The sequence below is a fragment of the Pan troglodytes genome, chromosome 5 (assembly GCF_028858775.2).
Source record: "Pan troglodytes isolate AG18354 chromosome 5, NHGRI_mPanTro3-v2.0_pri, whole genome shotgun sequence".
NCBI classification, from domain to species: domain Eukaryota; kingdom Metazoa; phylum Chordata; class Mammalia; order Primates; family Hominidae; genus Pan; species Pan troglodytes.
In genome coordinates, this window is record NC_072403.2 from 82,359,090 (window position 1) to 82,378,354 (window position 19,265).

Genomic DNA, 19,265 nt, shown 5'->3' on the forward strand with positions numbered 1-19,265 from the left:
GATCAAGATACTCAGGCTGATGGAGCCTCTACCATCTTCAATACATAGTTTCTCAGGCTGCCCTGAGAATTAGCATCTAACCAGCAAACAGGGAACAAAAGGAGAATATACATGGGACATTTTAAGTGGCACTCATTACTTCCACTAACATCCCACTAATTAGAACTTCGTATATTGTTGCTTCTAACTGCAAAAAAGGCTGGGAAATGCAATCTCTGTGTACCAGAAGAAAAACTGCGTTTGGTGAACAGTTAGCCAGTTTCTGCTGAACCTATTCTACTGGTTATCACATAGTCTTTTATTCTTCTTCCCATACGAGCTAACCTCCTTCTCAAAAGAGACAATTCAAAATCCCAGCCAGTCACTATGCCCAGCTCAAAATACAGGATCTCCAAGTGATAATGATGTACAGTTCTTTCTCTATCTGATAAAAATGTGGCCTTATAGTTCAGCAACATATCAATTAAAATGATAAATTATCTGCCCATTTCCTTCCCCCCCACCCCACACACACAGAGGAATGTAGCACTTATTAATTTAGCATAGCACCTTTTAATTTACTATATACCTATCTCCTTTGTTTGGTGTCACCTTCCATTAGAACTTAAACTCCATGATAGCAGATTTTTGCCTCCCCACCCTTCCATTGCTGTATTTTCAGTGCCTACAAGTAAATAATTGTTAAATATTTATTTACATTACCCAAAATAAGCATGTATTATTTCTACAGTAAAATTAATTTTAAACAGAAATGCAAATATCTTGGGAAGTGGTTAGGCATCATTCATACCTTGGTTTCAATTTCCCAAATCTCACTGATAGAACTGAATCACCACTTTTGGAGCTGGAGTTTGTATAGGCAGGGAAAGAGAGTAGGATGGTGGAATGTAGGACTATGGAGAACTGAAACGGCATGAAGACACTGGTCTGCAAGAGACCAAAAAATGGGAGTCAAGAGGTGAAAGACAGGATCAGAACGAAAGGTGAGAGACAAACTTTGGTTTGAGCCACAAGAGTAATTAATTAGTTAATTAACTGATTAGGAACTTGTAAACTCCTTCATTCAATAGTAACATATTGATTTTTATCTGCCAAAACTGTGATGAGTATTTGGGATTAAAAAATGAACAAGAGACAGAGCATGACCTCGAGAAACTCATATCTGGTTTTGGGGGACAAAATATCGTGAGTATATGAGTGTGATGAGGGAGATGTGGAAGGAATGTTATGACAACACAGAAAGAAAGCAATTAACCAGGCCATGGCCAAGTGGAGGACAGATCCAAGAAAAGTTTCAGGAAGAAAGAACCAGAGTCTTAGAAGAGAGGATACCATTTGTGAAGGTTTCAAGGCAAAGGGGAGAAAGGCATAATGCATTCAGAAGACTGGACTTTAGGGAGTGAGTAAGGGGGCTGGAGATGTTAGCAGGTGACAGATTGTGAAGGTTCATTCTTGTCCAGTTCTAATTCCTTTAAGCCACCAAGCTGTCCCTACACACACACACACACACACACACACACACACACACACACACACTATATGAAGGGGAGTTCTACTTCTTACATATAACTCCTTTTCATTTTTAATCTGTCTCATTGTTTTTGGTACTTTGGAAATACTCTTATCTAAATATCAACCTTGATGCCCACTGGAAAGCAATTGTAGTCCTCATCTCTGGAAAAGCTTCCTCAAGCCATCCTATTCATACTCTCCTCCTAGTTCCATTTGCTCCAGAACCCTTTATTTCCCTCTGCCAAAGTTACTACCATCCCAGATGCAGACATTATAAGCCTTTATAAGCTTTGCTAAGACATGTGCACTTGACCCTAGACAGCCACCAAAGAATTTTAATCCTAAGCATGATAACATAATAAAATTTACATTTTATAAAAATCACTCAGCAGTGTAGAGGATGGCTTGGAATGGCATAAACTGGTAGCAGAAGACATTTAGAGTAAACTAAAAAAAAAAGAAAGGCTGACATTATGCCTTGTTATTATCAGTAAAATAAAATACAGTTTTAGATAAAAGACTGTTCAAATCAGTCATAACAGAACATTCCAGTCCAGGTATGTTAAAGATCTGTTTGTTATTTGTCTTGTGGAGATAAAGGGAAAGGTGAGCAAATAATAGTATCTTCATTATAATTTAAAAATCATCTAACATTAAATTTTATGCTCTCTGCCTACATGTAAGAAAGGCAAACTATTCATTTGTTTAAAGGATTCATTAAACTGATTTCAGAAAAGACATAATTTTATTACCCTTTATTTTACTTTATTTATCTTTATTTTACTGTGTCTAGCAAGACCAAAAATAATAAACTAACTCTTTAAAGATAAAAAAGGTAAGTGGGTTATATCTGGATTTTTTTCCTAAAGGCTCAGAATTTTAATTAAGTATTATCTTAACATGCGTTCTTAATAAATTGTTTCATAAATGAGATAAGGTACATGAGAGTATAAAGTATATTTAATTGGAGCCTGCTTTGTGCAAAGCACTCTGGCAGATAGAAAGAAGAGTAAAAGATGTTCTCTGCCTCAAAGAAACTTTTATATAATATATATCCCAGGAACACTCAATTTAAGATTAATACCTTCTTAGCCAAGAGACTATATGTGAAGCGTTTGTGACTATCTCAAAAACACAAGCACGATAAACAAAATATTCAGCTTCTAGACTGACAGCTTGTAAAGAATTGAGCAGACCAAACTGGGCCCAAAATCTACTTCACTCATCCTCTCCTGCTTAATGAAATATCCTGAGAAAATATCAAACGCATATTGAAAGAAATGAAAGCAATAAACTAATTAGAACTGACAAGGTTATCTTAAAACAGGAGAATCACAGACGATGGGGACTATGACATTAGCATCTTTTTCACAACACAGAAGAAACTGAGGACTCAGGTGATTAATATGTCTTGCCTAGATTCATACAGTTTAGGGACAGCACTAGAGTTTGAATCCAATTCCCCAAATTATTAGTAGTCTTTTCATTTTACCACATTGACAGGTAGAAGAATAGACCTCCCCAAACAATATGAAATTGCAATTATTTTCTGCATTTAGATATAGTCCAGCCCAAGTCTTCTCTAATTTATAAAAATATCTTTGAGAGAAAGGAGAGTTTTTGAAAAAATACATTTAAATCTTTAATCCCTTCTACTTTGCTATTCTAATACTATGGTAAGGACAATCTAAGGTAAAAATTCTTTTTTCTTCTTCTTCTTTTTGGAGACAGAGTCTCACTTGCTCTGTCGCCCAGGCTGGAGTGAAGTGGCATGATCTCGGCTCACTTCAACCTCCATCTCCTGGGTTCAAGCGATTCTCGTGCCTCAGCCTCCTGAGTAGCTGGGACTACAGTTGTGCATCACCACACCTGGCTAACTTTTTGTATTTTTAGTAGAGATGGGGTTTCGCCATGTTGCCCAGGCCGGTCTCAAACTCCTGGGCTCAGGCAATCTGCCTGCCTCGGCCTCTCAAAGTGCTAGGATTACAGACATGAGGCACCACACCCTACCTAAAGTAAAAATTCTCTAAGAAATTGGAAGATACCCCTATTTTGATTCTAAGAGACTGGAAATCTGCGTTATCTAAGTCCCGTGGCACTGTGCATGAGAAGGTAAAAGGAATCTTAGGCAGGGGTAGAAAGTGAGCCAAAGTGCCAAGACTGAAATATGATCGGTTTAGCTAAGGCAAAGGTTAAGATGGAAAGGTAGGTAGGTGCTAAATTGTGAAGGGCCTTTAAAAAAATCAAATGAAAAATACATATATGTATATGTAGATACATATATACGTGTATGTAGATACATATATACGTATATGTAGATACATATATGTGTGTATGTAGATACATATATAGTGTATGTAGATACATATATATGTGTATGTAGATACGTAGATACATGCATGTATGTGTATAGAAAATACATACATATATGTAGATACATATGTAGATATATAGATATATATCTTGATACATACATATATGTATGTATGTATACATATAATGTTTTTCTAGAAAAAGTCTATCAGGCGAGGAAAGACAATAATGCCTGAGAAAGAAAATAAGAGAAGTTCTATAATTGCTCTAATTTACTGCATGGAGAAAGTGTCCATGTTGTGCATCAGGGAGAGGAACACAGACAAAGCCTGGTGATCTCTGAGTTGAGAAAAACCTGGAAGTCAGAGGAGGCCATGGTAGGTAATGTTTGCAGGGTGGAGTAGAGGAGTGGTAACAGCTACATAGAGAATTCCAAAAATCTGCAGATCTCCCATGAATCTTCAGCTGGGTAATGAAAAGTGCATTTATGTACAAATTCTATCTGAAGCTGGGGGAAACACTTGCAAAGAATTATTGCAAACAATTCCAAGTGTTCATACAGGGTTGGATATAATGCCTCTTCCTACCAAAGAGAGTGGAAAATGTCATAATTCACAAGATATCATGGAATACTCACAGAGCTGTGCCTCATATTAGGGAAAAATTGACCCTAGACTAAATGCTGCTCTTGTCCCATGTACCAAAGCATAAAAGCAAGATCTGAAAGATTCAAACTGTTTCCAAGTGACTTAACTGCACCCCATGATAAGTTTAAGAATATTTATAGGAATACAAAAATGCCAAAAACCAGCAAAGCAAAATTTACAGTGTTGGCCATTGAATCAGAAATTATTTGGAATTCAAAGAAAGGGGAAAATATAACCCATCATAAGGGGAAAAACCCAACCCATTGACATTGACCCAGAAATGATAAAGGTGACAAGATAAGGATTCATGTACAAGGACATTAACAGTCATAGTTATATCCTGTATTCAAGAAACTAGAGGAAACATTGAACATGTAAAATAGAAACATGGGTAATACAAAAAAGACATAAAATTCTAGAGTTAAGGTCAGCAAACGTTATTTATAAAGAGTGAGAAAGTAAATATTTCAGGCTTTGCAGGCCACTTAAAGTATTCTTTCTTACGAAAACATTTTAAAATGTAAAATCATTCCTAGCTCGTGGACTATACAAAAAAAGGGCCAAGGGATAATTGTCCATGGGTCATATTTTGCTACCTCCTGTTCTAGAGGGTGAATCTACAATGTCTGAAATGGAAAATACATTGAATATGATTAATAGCAGAGTAGGCAAGTAGAAGAAAAGTGAACTTGAAGACATAGCAATAGAAACTATCCAAAATGAAACACAGAGAAAACAAAACACTAAAGAAAAAAGAACAGAGCTTGAGTAGGTTATAGGACTACTATAAGCTGTCTAATATATGCATAATTATAGTTCCCAAAGGAAATGAAAAATATTTGAAAATATAATGGCCGAAAATATTCCAAAATTTGGTGAAAAGTCTAAACCCATAGATCCATGAACCAACAAACCTGAAGCATAAAAAAATGAAGAAAATTATACCAGGGCACATTATGGTCAAACTGCTTTTTTAAATGAAGAAAAGATTTTAAAAGCAGACAGAAGGGAGAAAAAAAGCCACATTACACAACTATGAATCAAAATAAAGATAACAGCAGATTTCTTGTTGGAAACAATGCAAGAACACAGTGGAGCAGCATCTTTAAAACATTGGGAAAAAAAGTCACTCTAGAATTCTATGCCCTATGAAGATATCTTTCAAAAAGAAAGGTACAGTCATGACATTTTAAGACATGCAGAAGCAGAAAGTATACATCACTAGCACACCTACATTCTAAGAAGTGTTAAAGGTCAAGAACAAAACAATACCAGATGAGAATCTAAGTCAACACTAAAACATAAAGAGTATTGGAAATGATAACTATGTGGGAAAATACGAAAGAATTTATCACATATTTAAATGTCTTTTAAAAATAATTGACCATTTAAAGCAAAAAAACGCATTGTGAGGTTTATAACACATGTAGAAATAAAATGTATGACAACAGCACAAAGCATGGGAATGGAAAATGGAAGTATAGTGTTATAAGGTTTTTTAATACACGTAAGGTATGTAATACACTTGACATTGGATCATGGTAAGCAAAAACTGTATATGATAAACCTTCAAATAACCTCCGAAATACCATAAAAAGAGCAATTGCTAATAAGCCAACAAAGGAGATAAAATTGAATCATTAAAAAATATTAATGCAAAATAAGTTTAAAAAAGAATAAAAGAGGGGAAAAGAACAGATAGTACAAATAGAAAACAAGCAACAACATGATACATTTAAACCAAAACATCCATAAATACATTAAATACAAGTGGTATAAACATATCAATTACAAGCCAGATTGAGACCTCCAAGAAATCCACTTTAAACATAAAGACAAAAGTAGGTTAAAAGTAAAAAGATAGGAAATTCTATATCATAGTAACATAAATCAAAATAAAGTTGAAATGATTGTATTAATACAATACTAAGTAGATTTCAGAGCAAAAAATTTCACTCGGGAAAATGAAGGCCATTTCATAATGGTGAATTATTCATATAAATTCATTGAGAGGACCTAACTATCCTAAACGAATATGCACTTAATAAAAGCGTGTCAAAATACATGAAGTAAACACACATAAAACTACAAAGAGAAATGGATAATGCCTACTGCGTTGAAATTTTGTTATAAGGAGCAGAAATAATGTATATTAAGACTAGCACTCAGCAGATGATAAAGGTTCAAGATGTTATCTACTGTGACTAGTATCAGAAAACTAAAAGATATTATAGTAGTTTATGCAATGCTTAAAGTTTTACTCAACTTTGTTTTTGCTGTAAAATGTAGATTTAAAATCTACAAATTACATTAACTTCCATTCACATTGTACCTTAAATCCTTTTCTCCAGTCTCACCAGAAGAGATGTTCCTCTTTTTGTTCAAGTTTGACTTTTCCTTGGACTACAGAAGCATTTTGAAACAGACAAAATATTTTGAAAGAAAGTCAGACAAGACATGGAAATGGAATGGACAGGAAACTAAAGAAAGGGAAGCATCAAATATAGCTGTGTTAGACATAAACATGGGAACAGTAGACACTATGGACTACTAGAGGAGGAACGGAGGCAGCGGAGTGTGGGTTGAAAAACTACTTGCTGGGTACTATGCTCACTATCTGGGTACAATATACCCCTGTAACAAATCTGAACATACACCTTCTATATCTAAAATAGAAGTCGAAATTAAAATGTGTGTGTGTGTGTGTGTATATATATATACGTGTGTATATATGTGTATATATATATACGTGTGTATATACATGTATATATATGTGTGTATATATATGTGTGTGTGTATATATATATAGTTGTGGAATAACTTTGACTATATCTCATTTTTAATTTTCAAATAATGACCATACTTACAACAGGAATATTTTAAAAATCATAAAGCCCAGTAAGGAAAAAGCCAGCTTATTTTTTTTTTTAGTAAATTAATGTTTAGCATCTGACAAATATGAGACATCCTTCATGAGGCTATTTTCTTTTTCTTTCTTTTTTTTTTTTTTTTGAGATGCAGTCTTGCTCTGCCGCCCAGGCTGTAGTGCAGTGGTGCAATCTCGGCTCACTGCAATCTCTGCCTCCAGGATTCCAGTGATTCTCCTGCCTCAGCCTCCCAAGTAGCTGCGATTACAGGCACTCACCACCACGCCTGGCTAATTTTTGTGTTTTTGGTAGAGACAGGGTTTCACTATGTTGGCCAGGCTGCTGTCGAACTCCTAACCTCGTGATCCACCCGCCTAGGCCTCCCAAAGTGCTGGGATTACAGGCATGAGCCACTGTGCCCGGCCTTCATGAGGCTGTTTTCAAATTTACAATATTCATTTCTTCTACTGTCTCAATCTTTAGCTGAATCAATGTTGTGCAACCGAGAACGGGAGAGATAACCTGATCTTTGGATTAAGAGAATACTCCACAGTTAGAAGGGTTTAGCAAACATTCAAAAACACTCCATGCCAAAGTTAAATTATGTAAACCAATTACAAGATAGAAAGGATTCCAAATCTTATATTCCTTGAGCACAACATAGATTGAAAAGGACACATATAACATAAAATGTTAATGTACATTAAATGTGACACAAAACTGTTTATTAGCAGCATAATGGGTGACACCAAACTTGGGAAGATAAATATGGGAAGTAAATTTAGAATCAGGAAATTTCTACACAAATTTCTAAAGGAATTCAAAGTCTATATAATGTGATTATCTTCTTATATTTGAGAGAAAACAGACCTAGAGAAGATAAGAGACTCTCAAGATAACACAGTATACTGTAGACTCTAGAATTAGAACCAGGTAATCTGACAATTAGATCAGTGTGCTATACTCTCTAGTAGTCTGTACCTCAGTAAATGCCATAAATTTTCGTATTTCTTATTGTTTTTGTTGTTGTTGTTGCTGTTTGTTTTGTTTTTTTTGCGATGGAGTCGCACTCTGTCACCCAGGCTGGAATGCAGTGGCACGATCTCGGCTCACTGCAACCTCCACCTCCCAGGTTCGAGTGATTCCCATGCCTCAGCCTCTGGAGTAGCTGGGATTACAGGCGCCTGCCACCACGCCCGGCAATTTTTTTATTTTTAGTAGAGATGGGGTTTCTCTACTAAACCCAGGCTGGTCTCAAATTCCTGACCTCAAGTGATCTGCCTGCCTCGGCTTCCCAAAATGCCGGGATTACAGGAGTGAGCCACCCCAGGTGAATTTTCTTATTTCTTTAGGAGATTATTTTATATTCTTCTATCAATAGATAATTACCAGGAAGTCTTGCTAAATCTCTAGGTTAGTTAAGTGCTCCTCTTCTGGGTTCCCAGACAACCCCGTACCTACCCCAATTTTAACTCTGTAGCAGAACTTGTTTTTTTTGTTTGTTTGTTTTTACATGCCTGTCTACCCCTACTAGATTGCAAACTCTGAGATTTTAGACTGACCCTTAACCTTCATTATATCCCTCAGCAACTAGCACAGTATTTGGCAAATATCTAATAAGCAATAAATATATATATATATATAATGGTTGAACTGATTTGACTTTTTTTGAAGGCTCACCATGATCCTTGTCAACTTCTCCAGCCTCACATCCCTAAACAGTGGCATAGAAGTCTTAGTTTTAGTTCAGCACAAAGACCAGTTTCTTACTGTACAGCTTCTGTTCAAGCAATCCTTTTCCCTTTACTCCTCCCAACCGCCACCACAAGACATCCCACTTCAACTCTCTGGAATCATTTTCTCCTGGAAGTTTTTCCTGACCCATGACCTCTTCCCAAAGTTGGATTAATGCTTCTTCTGAGCTTCAATAGCTCTCTGTGCATTTATCTCTGCACTATACACATTACATCATAGGGTAATAATGCAAACACTCCACCCAAGTTCTTTTTCATTCATGTTGGTATCTTCCAAGATTAGCACACTGCCTGGCACACAGCAGATGAGTTAACAATGTGATTTGAATAAAAAGAACGTGGAACAGGGAAAGAATCTTGGCACACTGTGTGTTTTAGGGATGCACGGACGTGGAAATGCAAATAATTGGTTGTTTACTATATTCTCCTAAGACATGGCTGGAACTAAAAAAAAAAACAGAAAAAGCCTTTCCAATTTTGAGGCTAAAGTTCAAGTCACAAAACAAGCAATAAAAGCCTGTTTAGCAAGGATAGTAAAATGGTATAGGGCTATAAAAGAAGGGACAAATTAGAAATCAGGAAAGCAGGCCATTCATACAAATGCAAATAAATTGGTTCACAGGATAAGAGGACACCCAATCATGTAAAAACTGGTACAAGCCGGGCACGGTGTCTTAGGCCTGTAATCCCAGCACTTTGGAAGGCCAAGGCGGGTGGATCACCTAAGGTCAGGAGTTCGAAACCAGCCTGACCAATATGGTGAGACCACGTCTCTACTAGCAATACAAAAAGTAGTCGGGCGTGGTGGTGTGCGCCTGTAGTCCCAGCTACTAGGGAGGCTGAGACAGGAGAATTGCTTGAACTCCGGAGGCAGAGGTTGCAGTGAGCCGAGATCACATTACTGCACTCCCGCCTGGGCGACGGAGCAATGCTCTGTCTCACACACACACTCGAAAAAAAAAAAAACTGGTACAAAGATATATTCAAAACCTGTCCCCTAAATGGCCTACAAGACATCACCATTACTTTCAAATGAATGCACAAAGCTTTTCCCTTCTAATTCATTCTTATTGTGGTAAAATATACATAACAGAAAATTTACCATTTTAACCATTTTTAAGTGCACAGTTCAGTAGCATTATGTCCATTCATTGTTGTGCAACCAACACCACTATCCATCCTAGATTCATTTTTAAAACAAGAGTCGCAGCTGAAATTTTCCTTTCATTAACTCAGCTTTAGCAACATACTGAACTTTATGCACCACAAAAGTTTTTGCCAGATAAGGTTCAGAAACAGGGAAGAGTGAAATAAATCAATGATCCTTCGTGGGCTTCTGTTAAGGGAATGTATTAGCGAAAGGCTTCACTTCATCAGCCCCCTCCCGCCCTTTTTGGCGTCATAAACCAAGAAACAACCAGATCAGCACCCACATCTCCCAAGATGCAAACACTGGGTCCCGAAAGGCAGCTGTCCTGCCCCCGCGCAGATCCCCTGCAGCCTCCTTTCCTACTGCACAAATCGACTAGCGCAGGGACCGAGCTCTCTACCCGGGACTGCACGGAGGAGCTAAAGAGAGAAAAGGAGACACAACATTGTGAGAAAAACGGCTAAAGTTCTCGAACTCCGTGTTTTTGCCCTCTTCTTGTTCACTGCTCTTCAACCACCTCCAACTTCCATCCCTTAAACCCACAAGCGAGCCCCTTTTCTTGACGCGCGCCTTTTATTGACGCAAACCTCCCGTTCTCGCGGGAACTTGGGAACGGGAGCCTGGTAGGGAGGACAAATCTCTCGAAATCTCAGTTGGCGCTGGAGCTGGAGGGGCAGTTGAAGCTCCTGAAGGGCGGGGCACGGAGCTTGAAGGGGCGGGGCCTAGCCTCCGAGAGGGGAGGGAAGAGGCGGGAGGAGGAGGTGAGAGAGGCCGGGGGCGGGGCCGTGCGGCCGGGGACCTGTTGATCGCAGGTATAGCCGGCTGGCCCGGGCTCCCGCGGGACTGGGGCGACTGCGCATGCTCGCTGGCCGCACTGGGCCAGTAGCCGAGCCGCGGTGACGAACCGGCTCCGCGGTTGCGGTGTTTGCGGTTGCTGTGATGGCGATGTGAGGGGGCCCGGGGCGGGATGGTGCTGACCCGGGTCGGGCCGTCTTCTTGCAGCTGGACAACGAGCTCCTCCGTTCGACAGGCGGGGGAAGAGGCCGAGCCGGGCGAGAGGTAACCCCCTTACTGTCCCCTCTGGCTCCCCCGGCTCCCGACACCCACGACCCCTCCCTCCGTCCCTCTTGCCCAGGGGCCAGGAAGGAAGCGGCCTCCTCTTCGTCCGCCGTTCGCCCGCCGCGGCCCCTCACCCGACTGCTGGCGGTCGGAGCCTGGCCCCGGCCCCGCTGAAGGTCGGTGGGGACGGCGGTGCGGAGCGCTCTGAGGGAGGCGAGGGGCCGCGGCGCGCTGCTCTCCCGGTGCCCGCGGCCGCCCCTGCCCCTGCGCGCGTCCCTCGACCCGTTCTTCCTGAACCTCCCGCCTAGCGTGTTTGCCCTTCACCCCTGCTCCATCTTCGTCGCTCTGTCCCTCCTTTACCCGCTTTCGTGGTTCTGCTTTTTCATCCCGCGCCTCCCACGTGTCTTTTTGCCCGGGTGGTCCCTCCTTGGGAAGCAGCGTATCTGTGTGCTTCCATCCCTTGCCTGGCTCTTCCCTGTCCGGAGCTCCTTACCCTGGCCGACCAGGTTTCTCACTCTTGTTACCTCCATAATTTCTTCCTTGGTTTTATTTTCCTCTCATCCACCTCCTTTCGGTACTTCCTCCTGGTTCCCTTTTTGTTAGTTGCCGATTGTGTTTTGCTTTAGCATCGCTTTGCATTGGAGTTCATTCCATGCCCCATCTTAGCTTCGGAAACCCTCACTCCCTTCTCTTTCCTCTGGTACCCTGCTTCATCGCTTTCTGTCTAATGGCCCCTATCCTCACGTCCTTTTCCATTCTGCACCCAGTGAGTCTCTAATCTTAATTTTTTCCCCTCCAAAACTCTTCCACCCTCCCCCCCATTTGTATAAGTCAAGCCTCTTAACTTCATTCCATTTGTTTTACTTTTTATTAAATCTCTGAAGACTTCTTTGTGACATACCCTTCTAGTCCTTGCTGCTTTCTGCCTAAGCTAGGTATCCACTCAATGTTTCTAGTTCATCTTCCAGTTTAATAACATTTCTTCTTTCTTTACCGGTTGGTGGAAGTATCATCAAAAGAGTGACAGTAGCAATAAATCGGTTACACTTACTGATTAAAGCTTTAATTTTTAAGAATTATGTTTACCTGACATGCCTGGAAAAGCAACTTGAGTACAGACTTCATGAAACTATAGTGGGTTAAGACTTGTTAAAGGTTGACCTACAAACATACACTTAAAATGTGGAAATTTTCTTGTCCTCCATTAGGTGTAGCTGTCCAAGAACTAATCTTAAATGAAATTTAACAGAATTTCTTTTTTAAAATGTATTATTAATTTGTTTTATACATTTGTTATTGCAACTGATTGCATAATTTTCCTGAGAGTCTCTGTTCTCTAATAAATGCATACAATTTCTGCTACCTTTAGAATTAGTGTGCTTATAGGAGACATACGTGAGAAGTATTAACTTTTAATTGAGCAGAAGAACTTTCTAAACGGTTTTGTAATTTTTTTCCTCCATTGCATTGTGATCAAGATTTGGCTTAAATAAAACTTCTCTTTCCATAAATAATGGTACAGTATCTTATTTTGAAGGCATCTGCTGAAGCAGTTATGTTTAGTGAAGTTTGTCTTTATTGTAGGGTTGAAGATCAACTGGATTATGTATTTGGTTCTGGAATCTCAAAGCAGTCCACAAACAAATTCTTCCTTATGTTGTCTGTGTCAGGTAGGAATTAAGTTTTCTGTTTCTGTTTTAAGAAGGGAAATACCAAGGCAAAAAAAAAAGTGTAGTTCCTTATTCAAAGTGATTTAAAGTAAAACTAGGAGGCTCTGGTGTCTTCAAACCACACTTCTTTGAGAAGAACTAGCAATTGTTGTGTATGGTAAGAGGTGATGCACTCATCAGCTTTTAAGATTTTTTAAAAATGATTTTTCAAATGCAAATAAAGAAACTGCTGCTTCTCAAGGAAGCTTGCACTTCCTTCAAATAAAAAGCCAGGTCTTTTTATTTTTAGGTAAACATTCATTTTCAAAAAGTAAATGCCTACAAATTCTTGCTGGTATTTTTAGTGAGTTGGTTCCTGTGCTCTTATAAATTAAATAGGGATTTGTGGTGGACAGCAGGCAGAAGACTAGAATTTCTAGTCAGAATATATGAGCTCTTATGATGACTCATGACATTAGTTTGTAGAACCCACTTAACCTGTGTATCTCAGTATCTCCAGCTGTAAGGTAATTAATAGCAAAGCAAGCCCTAATCATTTAAACATGCTTAGGGCCACCGCAGACAAAAATTGCTATATAAATACTTAGTTTTTATCTCTTTAATTTTAGACTGTGTAGTAAGAGTATAATTGACTGCTTAAATCCCAAATCAAACATTTCTTTTTTAAATTTCAGACTTCTGTGAAAAGTCTAGTAGAATGCTGGTGAACTGTGGACTAGCACTCTATTAGACTTTTCTAATGTACTAGATAGATGTACCAAATAAAATGACCTGGCTTTGAAAGAAGTGCAAGCTTCCTTGAGAAGCAGCAGTTCTAATGTACTAGAGTTTTCTAATTAGTACATTAACTAATGTGTGAACATTAGTTAATGTTCATACACAGTGAAACAGACACTGCAGCATTCAGTTTGTAAAACAGATATTCCTTTTGTTTGCCACGAGTTGACACTGAAAGGAAATGTAAGAGTTACACCTATATCTTTAGTTAATCCTTAATTTTCTGTTTTATATTTTTATTTTGTTTACATTAAATAAAATCTTTATTTTGTTTACATTAAATCCTTGTTGTGAGGGCTGTTCAGGGGGTAGAAAAGCCAAGGATTTCCTTTGCTTTGATTCTAGGTATTGAGGAAAAAGTGCTTTAACATTGAGTTTTTTATATGTACATGTGTGCATTTAAATAAATGGATGGAGCTGAGGGCATATAGATTTGAAGTGTTTTTTCATGAGTTGTTTGTCAGGAAGAAGGTTTAGAGATGACTAGGAATAAGGTGGGGTGTGGTGGCTCATGCCTGTAATTCTAGCACTTGGGGAGGCTGAGGCAGGAGGATCTCTTGAGGCCAGGAGTTCAAGACCAGCCTGGGCAACAGAGCGAAACCCTCTCCTAATTAAAAGAAAGAAAGAGGAATAAGAAGCAGAATGGTGATATAGAAGAAATCATTCTTAATGGACTCAGTGGTTTTTCAGAAAAGTTACAAAGCATAAGTGATTAGGCAGGTCTAGGTTTTTCAGAAGGAATAAAGTGAAACAACTCCACAGTAGGTTCACATTTTATTTTTAAAGATTGGCAGTTGTTAACAGGTACATACTTGGTTATTGATAATGTGCTAAATTTAGAAGAAATATTAGCTTCTTTTTTCCTAATAGAAATGTAAAAGTATCAGGCATATTATACCATTAAGAGACATCTCCTACTTGAGTAACTAACCCTTCAGGTAGTTCTTATTTTGATGAAAAAAATTTGATAAACTATCTCTCAACCGAGAAACCATTCTGAGAAAATTATAGCATATTTCCTTTTATGGCATTAGGTCTCTATGAGATCATCCAGAATATAGAACATATTTCTAAATTATGTTATGAATATATTGATAATAGACTGGGACTTTTTTTTTTTTTTTTGACAGAGTCCCACTGTATTGCCTCTACCTCCCGGATTCAAGCGATTCATGTGCCTCAGCCTCCCAAGTAGCTGGAATTACATGCCCAGGCCACCACACCTGGCTAATTTTTGTATTTTTAGTAGAGATGGGGTTTCGCCATATTGGCCAGCTGGTCTCAAACTCCTGGCCTCAAGTGATTCTCCCGCCTCAGCCACCCAAAGTGCTGGGATTACAGGCATGAACTACTATGCCTGGCTGTAGTCTGGGACATTTCTGTTAAGTGTTATGAAATGTTCTTTTGCTACTGGTCTTAATTTAACCTGAACTAGAATAAGTATTCCTTTATTGAAATGCCCTTGAAGTTGCCTATAGGATGCAGCTGTTTCATTCATGATTGTTTTTAGAGCAGTGTTAACTATGACACTTGCTCTTTGATGTCTTCAGATTGCCAGCAAGTCAAGGGCTTACATTGGAAATACTGCTATCTATAAATGTCTAAGCAGCAAGGTCAGCCCTTATTGGCAATAAAAAATGTAAGACTGTGGAAGCCTGTATACCCTTTACCATCTCTTTTATCTTTTGGAATTGAGAATCCCAGATTTTTAGAACAGCCTCAGGTTTACTATATTTGGTATCATCAACAGAGAAACATATAGCTTTTTAAAACATAGTTTGTCTTATATTCTAAAAAGCGATTCTCATTGTCTTTCCTTTGGAAGATGTCCTTTCTCACCCTCTCCACCAAGGAGAAAAAATTAGTGTTCTATTTTTTTCTTAAGTATTTCTATAATTCATGCAATATGGCATATGGCTGGCCCTCATGAGTTCATTTTGATGAGTGAGGAGTGGCTGCAAAAGTTTCTAGACAAGGGATTTTCCTTACTTTGTGCCCTTTAGTGTAATGATTCTACTAAGCTCACCTTTGCTGTGAATCACTTTTAAAATGAGATAATGTTTGTGATAAAAGTTGTATATGTGAATGATTGTAGGGCAAAAGAAGGTCATGAGTGATGATGATCTACAGAGTGAGGCAAGTGACAGCTGGCTTGGTCATTTTATTTAATTTATTTGTTTGTTTATTTATTTATTTATTTATTTATTGAGCCAGAGTCTGCTCTGTTACCCAGGCTGGAGTGCAGTGGTGTGATCTCAGCTCACTGCAACCTCCTCCTTAAGGATTCAAGCGATTCTCCTGTCTCAGCTTCCTGAGTAGCTGGGATTACAGGCCCGTGCCATCACACCCAGGTAATTTTCTTATTTTTAGTAGAGACAGGGTTTCGCTATGTTGGCCAGGCTGGTCTCGAACTCCTGACCGCAGGTGATCCACCCAAAGTGCTGGGATTACAGGCATGAGCCACTGTGCCTGACCTGGCCTGGTCATTTTAGAGCAGGGATATAATCCAGTGACTGAGCATGTTTAGTCCCTGTAAGAGGGAGCTTACTTACAAAGATGGGCAGGAGGTCAGGGCCTCAGCCAATCAAGAAGGAAACTGAATGTAAATCAAGAAATACGACTATAACTCAGATAGTCGGGCTGAACCAAACCAATACAGACCTAACCAATTCAGGTGGCCAGAATTTACACCAGATAGCAGGTTTGGGGATGCAAGACTAATCCACATGTCACTGGCTGATTGTTTGCAGTTTACTGCTGTATGGTCTGACTTGGTCAAGATTAGCTCAAAGACTGTAAGGGCCAGAGCTTATGTTGATTGGAGTTCTGTGCTATAGGTGACTGGGATTTAGGAAAGATGGCAGCTAGGTGTACCTTCTGCCAAGAAACTCATTTTCCTACTCCGCTGGGTCGGCTACAGAACATGACTGTCACAATAATACTTTGTTATTTACAACAGAACAGCATTCTCAAGATTTCTAAGAGTATTCCTGTTTTGGCCAGGCATGGTGGCTCACGCCTGTAATCCCAGCACTTTGGGAGGCCGAGGCAGGCAGATCACGAGGTCAGGAGTTCAAGACCAGCCTGGCCAATATGGTGAAACCCAGTCTGTACTAAAAATACAAAAATTAGCTGGGCGTGGTGGCGCACGCCTGTAGTCCCAGCTGCTTGGGAGGCTGAGGCAGGAGAGTCACTTGAACCTGGGAGGCAGAAGTTGGAGTGAGCCGAGATCGCGCCACTGCACTCCAGCCTGGGTGACAGAGCGAGACTTCGTCTCAAAAAAAAAAAAAAGTATTCCTGTTTTGGGCTTCTTGCTTATTCCTTTAGAGAAGGCCCAAGAACATCAATGCAAAATTAGACTACCTAGTATTAAATGTACTGCATTAACCTCCTTCTAGATTTAGAACATCTCTCTGTTCCCATCATTCCCATCATATTTCTGTTTAGCAAACTTGAATTTAATTAAATAGTATGCAGATTACGTGTTTTTCCCTCGGTTGGTCTCAGATCTGGAATGTCAGTCTCAGTTCCCACATATTGTCATAGTGTAAGCCCCTCATCTAATTGTGTGTGAATCTGCTGTTCCTTCATTTGGTATCAGTTCTCATATGTCTCTCATAATGTGAGCCTCTCATTACATTGAATGAACATTTCAAAGTATGTATATTTTTTGTACAATATGGCCCCTGAATCCACGTTTACTACATTCTCTGGTGTTCAGGTGAAGAAATCGAATTTTTTCTTAAAGCTAAAGGAAAAAGTGAATATATTGTGCATAATGAGATATATTCGTTGCCAACATGAGGCCTAAGGGATTTTTAAGCGTTTTTAATTCGGTCTGTAGGCGACTTTTGCCTTATGTGGTATCTTTTGGGCATCGTTATTCAGACTATCAGTATTTTGGGCTTTGAACCAATTTGTTTCATGGATGCTAACTTGGAAGTAGAAACTGGAGCTGTTGTCACCATAGTTTATGGAAGCAGTACCGTTTTTCCTTAGAGTGACAAAAGGGAGTGTCTGGAATCTCCAATTTGTTCAACTTCTTTACCCTCTAGCTTAGGAGAAAGAACATCCTCAGGGCATCTGTGGGTTCATAATTCAGGAGTCAAGGCTGTTTGATGATTTCTGTGAGAGAATCTGATCATTCCCTGTGGTCTCCAGTCCATCTTGAGGGACCTGTGTCTCTTAGTTTTGGATGTGTCCATTTCCTCTTTTAGGTTCTGAAGCACTCATGAATTCTGACTGTGTGCAAGGTGTAGTTAGCTATTGTTTTAGGATCACTGTGGATGGTGCAGGAACGTCTCCCACATTTTTCCAGATATCCATGCCTGGACTCTCCTTTGTGGATATTGGATGTAACTCAGCTGATCTGATGGAGCAAAGATGCCTGTAGTCTTAGGAACTTTGTATGGTTTTATGTACTTAGTACTATATTTGAAGGAGTTAACTATACACTCCAGCAGTTAAAGGGATGGCTTGGTATTCCTAGACTATGCTATCCAATAGAAGTATGTGAGATGTATAATTTAAATTTTTCTAATAACCACATTTAAAAAATTAAAAATAAGTAAAATTAATTTTAATAGTAATTTAATCCATATTTTCAAAACATTATTTCAAGATGTGATAAATATTTTAAAAACATATTAATGAGATATTTATGTTCTTTTTTGTACTAAGTCTTTGAAATTCTTTGTATACTTTATACTTACAGCATACCTCAGCACACACTACTTTTTTTTGTTTGTTTTTGGAGACAGAGTCTTACTGTGTCGCCCAGGCTGGAGTGTGTGGCGTGATCTCAGCTCACTGCAGCCTCAACCTCCTGGGCTCAAGCAGTCCTCCCACCTCAGCTTTCTGAGTAGCTAGGACCACAAGTGTGCACTACCACACCCAGCTAATTTTTGTATTTTATATAGAGACAGGGTTTTGCCATGTTGCCCAGGCTGGTCTCGAACTCCTGAGAGCTCAAGCAGTCTGCTTGTCTCAGCCTCCCAAAGTGCTGGGATTATAGGTGTGAGCCACCACGCCTGGCCCACACTACTTTTTTTTAGTGTTCTACATTTTTAACTATTAAGGTAAAATGTAATCCCATCAAAATGATAAAGCTATGTTTAATGGAAAAATATTTTACAGTGCTTCTGTGTTTGGATTTAAATTTAAATTAATTTAAAATTAAATAAAATTAAAAATTCAGTTTTTCAGTCACAGTAGTCACATTTCACTCGTTCGGTGGACACATGTTACAATGGCCACCATGTTGGACAGAGCAGCTCTAGAGGACCAAGAATGTCTTTCAGATTAATCAGTAAGTTTGTTTCTTTGAGAGTAAGCTAACTTTCCCCAAGGTATTAATAAGGTAGTTGTCAGATTGTTTACCCTATCAGATTTGACTGGCAGAGAAATCAAATCCCTTCTTGTCTCTAAGGGCTTTTCACGTAAGTTTCTCACTTAGTTTCAGAGTCATTTCCTGTTTGGGATCCCCCTCTAGCTTTTTTGGATTGGTGTTTGTAGTT

The 19,265-nt window shown here is 39.1% G+C and overlaps 1 protein-coding gene across 35 annotated transcripts in view; it reads left to right on the forward strand.

The window, feature by feature from the left end:
- The first annotated feature begins 10,894 nt into the window (after positions 1–10,894).
- The window catches only part of FAM135A (family with sequence similarity 135 member A), a 147,553-nt gene continuing 139,182 nt past the window's right edge, over positions 10,895–19,265 (forward strand). For 8 of the 35 annotated variants that reach the window (XR_010158062.1, XM_016955770.4, XM_016955779.4 and 5 more), the window contains exon 1: positions 11,084–11,302. Coding sequence is in view for 7 of the 35 variants with exons in the window: in XM_016955770.4 (XP_016811259.1) it covers positions 11,211–11,302 (92 nt within the window). In the remaining 28 variants the exon portion in view is untranslated. Of the gene's footprint in view, positions 11,303–12,886; positions 12,973–15,963; positions 16,101–19,265 lie in introns of all 35 variants that reach the window. The other 27 variants (XM_016955772.4, XM_063813168.1, XM_063813166.1 and 24 more) reach the window with 10 other exon arrangements.